Genomic DNA, 7,625 nt, shown 5'->3' on the forward strand with positions numbered 1-7,625 from the left:
TGAGACTGGTTCATATAGAGGATCAGGACTACACTGAGACTGGTTCAGAACCAGATAAAAGTTCCTCACAGTAACTTTAAATAACGACTGCAGGACTTTTACTTGTCATGGAGTATTCTACGTTGTTGTATTGGTACTTGTACTTAAGTACAGCATCAGAGTACTTCTTCCACCACTGGTATGAATGAGTAACTGTGTCACTAGAACACAACATGGTACCTTATGAATCAACGGTTCTCCGGCCTCGGACACTGTGACCAGTTTACAGAGAGCCTGCAGAGCCGGAGGAGTGAGACCTGAGGAGACCAGCAGATGTTTCACATCTTCTTCATGACATGTTTTTGCATGTTTAGAACTATTTTTGGAGGTGCATGCTTCAGGAAGTCTGGATCCTGGAGGGACTAGTCTCACCGAGCAGAGACTGCAGAGTGGTGCTGCACTGTTGCAGCCGATCCCCGGGGTCTGAGGTGGGGAAGAAAACCGCCGCGGGGAGACCAGCGCCGCTGCCGGAGAAGTCCAACCGGAAACCCACCGCGGACAGGAGCGCCTGCCACCCGGGGACACCGCCAACCTTCAGAGGACAGAGGACATTAGTGGGGGGGAGTCGGGGGGACACAGAGGCTGACGTCTAATAAAGACAAAGGGAGCGACGAGCAGACCTTGTTCTCGACGCTCTGCTGAGACGTGTACATCGGGTGACACTGGCCGCTCTGGATGCGCTGCAGAGACTTCTCAACCTGCAGAGACAAAGAGATCAAACACTTCACCGACCGGTCCGTCTCATCGTCAGTCAACAAATCAATAGTCCTGGTCCTCACGAGCAGAGTATCACAGGTTCTGTTCATTGTACTCCTTATTGTGTGTTTTTATCATAATAATAATCAATAGTAAACAGATGCTCGTGTTATTTAGAGCGCCAGGTTTGGCAACCTTTTTGATATGAAGTGGCATTTTAAAATGTTCTTGATTATTTGCTCGAGGAATCAGACAATAAGAGACACCTCCCACAATATCTGTTTTGTTTCAACAGTCCAAACATTACAACAGTTATGAATGAGTGGTGACGGATGTGAACAGTGTGAGGGGGTCTCACCAGGTGCAGCAGGACTCTGAGGGCGTCCCTCGCTCTCTCTGGCTGCTGCAGGATCTCAGCCAGAGCCTGTCCAACCAGAGACATGGGGCTGTTCAGCTTCACGTCGCTGCCGACCAGCATGTAGCCTGAGGAAAAACAAAAAATACAAATTCAAAAAATAGAATAAAAAAAATGAATTTCGTCCATTTAGAGTCAAACAGACCATAAAGCAGCGTATGCTTTATAAACATACAACATATAAAGTTAAGTATGAGTCGCTTGTTATGAACAATAACCACAGATTTCCGTGTCAATGCGTGCCGGTGTTTCCGCTCACCGGCCCAGTTGGACGGGTGTGAGAAGTGCTTGCTGCTCTGCAGAGTCTTCATGGCCTCCGTCAGAGCCGCGCTGGCTTTGGTCCCGTTGAGGAGCGCCGCGTAGAAGGTGTGCGTGAAGAGTTTGGAGGCCGCTATGGGCACGGGCCACAGAGAGACGCACACACACTGGACCCCCGCGGCCAGGAAGGCTCGGGTCAGGCCCACCACGCCGTCAGCCGTCGCCCTGCTGCTGGACTCCGGGTACAACCTGAGGGGAAGGGGTCAGAGTTCAGCTGGAGCCTCGCAGGGCTTTGGAGGAACGTTGAATCTGTGTATAATCACCTCAGAACTACCAGTTTGACGGTCAAGCACAGGTCCAGGATGTCAGCAGCAGTGAGGAGGAAGTCGTGAAGCGGCGGACTGTCACACACACTCTCCACGTCACACACACTTCCCCCGTCCTCGCTGGTTTCGTCCGCCCCTCTGAGACTCTCTGGGCTGCTGTGGCTGTTCTGGAGCGAGCCCTTGATCTTTCCCCCCGACCCCCCGCACGGTGACCTCTCCCTGGGTCGCCCGGCGGCCCCCTCCCCCGCGGCGTGCTCCTGGCTGGGGGCGAGCACCAAGGCGGCGAGCTTCCACGACACGTGAGTCGCAAAGTGGACGCACTCCGCCTGACTCAGAGCCGCGAGCACGCGCTCCTTCGTGGCGTTGGCTCCGGTCAGGGCGTGACATCCCATCTGTTCCCCCAGCCACAGAGCTTCGTCTTGGGCTGAGGGCAAGGGGCCCCACAGCCAGCGGTCCATCACAGAGGGGGGCAGGCGAGGAGCCCCGACCACCGCAGCCACTGAGCCTCCATCTGAGCACAGTAAGGGACCACCGCGGCGAGGATGACTCTAATATATGAGAACACAGGTAGCAGATATGAGTTTACATGGTTATATTTGGTTTGTTCACACATCATTCAGAACCTCATTTATTCTACATTGTATTAGGAAAACATGGAGAAAAGCCTTTTTTTTTAATTGCTGTTCAGGAAATATATGAAAATAAGCACATATTTAATAAAATAATGCCTCATTTGCATATTTAAAAATACATTTTCGGAAAACTGTTAATACAAAACATAATTGTCTTAATGTTGCTAAAACATCCTCATCGTATCACTGTTACACTCACCTAAGATCTTTATACATCCTCCTACCTTGATCGTGGCTCCCAGGCTGCCTAAAGAAGGAACAGAGATGAGGCTGAACCTTTCATACAGATACTCGTTGGAGGAGCTGCCTTTGAGCAAGGCAAACGGGATGAGGTACAACTCCCCCTCCAGCACTAACACCAGCTGTCGGTGTCGACCCACGGGTCCACTGCTGTGCATCAGGCCCTGGACACAGAGATTCAGTTAAAAAAAGGTAGAAGAAGAAGCAGTCATATATATATAATATATATATATATATAATATATAATATACATGATACACACCCCTTCCATCGGCGCTATGAGTAAGTCATAAAGGGCTCGGAGAGGAGGTTTGCTGATGTTACTCGGCCGGTACGGTGGAGACGACAAGCCGTCCTTCACTGGAGACACTGTGGCGCTGTACAGACTCGTCATGCTCTGACAGCTTCTGTTCAACACACACATCAGACACACACAAACACACACAAACACACCGTTGATAAGCAGTTAAAGGAGAAAGAGGGTCTGCAGCCGTGTTAGCCGTGTGAGATTTAATAACAATAAGCTGGCCGCAGTTTGGACAACCAGCACCAAACACAAAGTACAGCCGAGGATCAGTACCATTCAACTTGAGTGGGAGATTCATTTTGTGAGCTAAATTTCACTCAAAACCACAAATATCAACCTGCTGGTGTATCGAGAGAAAAAGTCAGAGGATCACCAGAGTAAGTAGGGTTCATCCTCTGGGGAACAAAATATCACGGCAATCCATCCATTCATTATTTTGCCAAATCAAACGTAAAAAGCCAAAGTCCGACCTGTTGAAGAGGTTATTTCGGGACACCATGCGGAGGTATCCCGTGGGGTCGGTGGCCGACGTCAGTTTGTTGTTCAGCTCCTCAAAGTGTTGCTCCAACAGATCTCCGGCTTCACTTTCTGTCTCACTGCTGGAGCAAATTCTGTGAAGTGGACGGTAAGAGATTCAGTGAAGAGAGGAGGATTCTCACTGCAACACCACCAGGAACATGGAACTCAGTTTGTAAAAGTTCAGCTCTATTTCATTCAGACATCTGGCAACACTTCAGCTTGTTTTCTTCATTATATATATGTATATATATATTTATATATATACATTATAGTCCACTTGGACTTATATATATATATATATATATAAGTCCAAGTGGATGGAAGTCTTTATTGATTTTGTCAATTCGAGTCTAAAGTCATTATTTCGTGACGTGAGTCCACACCTCTGACTAACATCAGGACACATTTTCATTTTTTAGGATAAAACAGGATGCAGACAGCTGGTCGACGTGTGATGTTTGACGTTGTTCAGGAGATACGACGGGTCTCTTTACAGCGATTGATCACAGCACTCACAGCGAACTGATGGCTCTCACAACCTGCCATTAGCAGACACCATCTCTTTTTATGGAATCCTCCGGCTGCACTTTTTTCGCGGCTCGGGGGAGATTTGATTTGCGTCGAAGTAGCAGTTTCTACATGCTAGAGGAGAGTTAGAGTCCATTTCTAAATGGAGCATATGTGCAAATACTTGTCACGCTGTGGATGAGCAGGATTCATAATCATCACAACGTAAATGGAGGGAGGCTCGCCACACACACACACACACACACACACACACACTGAATGGCTGCTGGCTGCAGAAACCCCACAGCAGCGGTTTCCACAGAGAGTTGAGAGGTTTGTGTGGGGGAACGTTTGCTGACACAACAACACGTGGTAGTGATTTACACAAAGCCGTCGTCCGGCGGTTGCCGACCGAGGCCCAAAGTTTGCGGGCGGGATAATTGAGAGTAAGGAAATATGGCAGCGGAGAGCCGAAGGAAAGGAAGACGGATGACATGCAGCGTGGAGCTCCTCCTCCTCCTCCTCCTCCTCCTCCTCCTCTTGTGTTTGAACGCTAGCTGCTGTGTGACGCTCTACATGTCCACTATGACGATGCTAATCATTAGCAGTAGTAGAGGAAGTATTCTGACCCTTTACTTCAGTAAAAGTACATCTCTGTAAAAATACTCTGTTCCAGTAAATGTATGTCAGTATGATCAGTAAAATGTATTTAAAGTGTGACAACTGTGACTGTTCTTCTAAGATATATTAGATTTTACTGTTGTACTTGTTTCAGCTCATTTTGAACTATTAAGTTATTAACTAATGATTATTTTCTACGTTAATTTCCAATGAATTTGTCAATCGACTAATTATTTCAGCTCTGTTCATATTTAACGTTGTTTTTTTACTTTGAAACAAAACATTGTGTCCTATGAACTCTTCATATCTTTTAAATGCAAAAGTCTTGTTCTGAAAATAAACTAAAGCCGTCAGATAAATCTAGTGAAATAAAAGTAGAAAGTGTCACGAAAAGAAAAGACTCAAGTACAAGTACCTCATATTTGTAGTACAGTACTTCTGTAAAGCACTCAGTTACATCAAACACAAAGTACTCTGATGATGTGAGAAGTTCTGCAGCTCATAAACTACATCATGGACACATTTAAATGTTGACCTCGAAGAAAAGACCTCATGTTGGATTCAATCTGTGTGCTTCTTCTTTTACAATATAATATTTATACATTAAATCTTTATTGTTCACCAGGGTGGAAATTCATCTTCAACCATAATTTATTTGGAAGAGTGTGACAACTTGTTAATTAATGACAGAATTAAATCATCTCACAAAGTTGACTGTGCCGCCAAAGAAGAAGTAGAAACCTGCTGTAATGGCTGTCCACTCCGAGAGCCTCCCTGGCGTTGCCGATGTACTGATCCAGAGACAGAGGACCTCCTCCTCCTCCTCCTCCTCCTCCTCCTCCTCCCTGCGGACTCCCACCACCACCACCAGCATCCTGGAACTCCTCCAGTCCAGCTTCTCCCAGATACACCTCGTTGAACTTCACAATACCTGTTCAGGGAGATCATGAGTGAATGAGTGGTTTGTTGCTGCTAAATAATTAGAAAAAGGATTTTTTTAAAATCTGGTCGTGCAGTTTGTAAAACACGGTCTGGATGGAAAATTGCTCCAAACTCTGTGTACAGGGCAGATTTTTGGATATATTTTAATTATTAACAAGGCTAAAAGTCTAACGCCTGAGTAGAGAGCGTGTGTTAGAAGCTGCAGTGTTTGTTGCAACACTGTCTGTGTGTCTGTGTGTGTGTGTGTGTGTGTGTGTGTGTGTGTGTACCTGTCCCTGGAGATATCAGCCAGCTGTACAGAAAACCTCCAGCCAGAGAATAGTAGAGGACCAGGGCCCTCTGCCCGTTGACCGTCTCCAGGATGTTCTCCACAGTGACGGGGACGTAGGGGTCGGAGGTCGCGGCATGCTGACTTCCTTTCTGCCGTTCCACCAGGAGGTCGGCGAAGGCTCGCGTCCGGCCTCGCTCCGCGATGGCCAGCGCCTCGTCGTGCCGGCCTGGAACGCAACACAGAAGATGAAGGATGAGGAGCAGAAGGTTGAGAGGGTGACGGAGAGAGGACGGCCTGCAGACGCACCGAGCCTCGCCGCAAAACAGCCCAAAGTTTCACAGTTTGTTTTGATTCTGGAGACGAAATGTTGAATACAAGTTTTGAATGTCACAAAATTTAGGCTGCTGTTTACAACGAATGTATAACGTAATGAGGACTATACAAACTACGTCCAACTGGCCAAATGTGTGAGCAAATTTCATGAAGATGACAGATTACATTCATTTCAGGGTGCATCAACATTTTCAACTTATTTACTTTATTTCTTATTTTGTTCTTATCGTATCGATTAGTTTTATGTTTCATGTGTTTTATCAGGTTTAACTCGTAGTTTGTTTTGCTTTGTTGGGCCTCACTGTTGTTTTATTGCCTTGTTTTTGCTGCTTTGTCTGTCAAAGCACTTTGTTTTTAAGGGTGCTGTATAAATAAAGTTATTTATATTATTTCAGGAAAAGCCCTGGTTCAGGTGTGGACTATGAACTGCAGGGTCCCCGGTTCAAATCCAGCAGGGGACCCCAACTTTCCATCATTTCTCCATTGTTTAATTGACAGCAAAGGTATAAATGCTCCTAATATAGTTATGAATAACTCACTATGACACACTGATCAACAGGATTAAAAGAAATAATGTTTTCCACGTAATTCCTTAAAGTAGTGCAGTGAAGGAAAGTGGACAATGTGATCGGGTGTTTGTGGACTGAACAGAAACAAGGGGAGGGGGTTGGTTCACCGAGGCTGACGAGGACTCTCTGGAGGGCCTGGTACGAGCTGGTCTGCAGGTCGAACAGAGAGAGCTTACAGTCGGTGCTGTGCTGCGTCTCGTGACGAATAGCCTCGAACAACACGGACGCTCTGTACAACTGAAACACACAGAAACAAACACACTGATACCGATACACACTTAACTGTAGAATACACACACACACACTGTATGTGTCACCTGACATACTGTAGACGTCAAAGCTGAACTATTGTCATGACTTCATACCTGAGAGAGAGCATGCTGTTACATTAACAACCACTGGAGGGCAGTACAAGTACACAATCTCAAGTACTAGGATGTCGGAGACTTAAGGAAGTTTACTCATCGACTCAAACATTAGAAACAATAACAAAGCAACAGATTGGTACTCGATCACGTCACATGCTGTACTGTACACAGAAGTACTCATTAAAGTACTTAAAAAGTGCACTAATACCTGTGTCTTAAAACAGTGTATAAGTATTAGCATTATGTGATTTGACCTAAAAAGCAACGTTATTCATGAGGCTGAATGGTCAAGTTCAGAGAGTAATACTATTTTATTGGATTATTGATATTGATGATTTAACATTTTGTATATAAATATGTGTGTGTTTGTGTTTTTCATGACTAAATGTAAACTTTAATTGTAGAGTAGAAGTAGAATAAAATGGAAATATTCAAGTAAAGTACAAATACCTCAAACTATAAAATTTATATTCCACTATAGATATGCACCCACCCACACACACACAGACACACACACACACCCACACACACACAGACACACACACACACACACACACACACACACACACACACACACACACA

At 45.7% G+C, this 7,625-nt stretch overlaps 1 protein-coding gene across 3 annotated transcripts in view; it reads right to left on the reverse strand.

Moving 5' to 3' along the window:
- Positions 1-7,625, reverse strand: part of LOC116398643 (tetratricopeptide repeat protein 28-like) — a 17,099-nt gene that overhangs the window by 4,394 nt on the left and 5,080 nt on the right. For 2 of the 3 annotated variants that reach the window (XM_031875121.1, XM_031875119.1), the window contains exons 5-16: positions 6,783-6,912; positions 5,772-5,999; positions 5,302-5,491; positions 3,384-3,524; positions 2,869-3,013; positions 2,591-2,770; positions 1,732-2,282; positions 1,410-1,657; positions 1,094-1,218; positions 660-737; positions 412-571; positions 220-296 (exon numbers count right to left, since the gene is read on the reverse strand). In XM_031875121.1, the coding sequence (XP_031730981.1) occupies positions 220-296; positions 412-571; positions 660-737; positions 1,094-1,218; positions 1,410-1,657; positions 1,732-2,282; positions 2,591-2,770; positions 2,869-3,013; positions 3,384-3,524; positions 5,302-5,491; positions 5,772-5,999; positions 6,783-6,912 (2,253 nt within the window). The remainder of the gene's footprint in view (positions 1-219; positions 297-411; positions 572-659; positions 738-1,093; positions 1,219-1,409; positions 1,658-1,731; positions 2,283-2,590; positions 2,771-2,868; positions 3,014-3,383; positions 3,525-5,301; positions 5,492-5,771; positions 6,000-6,782; positions 6,913-7,625) is intronic. The other variant, XM_031875120.1, reaches the window with a different exon arrangement.

Source organism: Anarrhichthys ocellatus, unplaced genomic scaffold (genome assembly GCF_004355925.1).
Source record: "Anarrhichthys ocellatus isolate YVR2014 unplaced genomic scaffold, GSC_Weel_1.0 scaffold87, whole genome shotgun sequence".
Classification (NCBI taxonomy): domain Eukaryota; kingdom Metazoa; phylum Chordata; class Actinopteri; order Perciformes; family Anarhichadidae; genus Anarrhichthys; species Anarrhichthys ocellatus.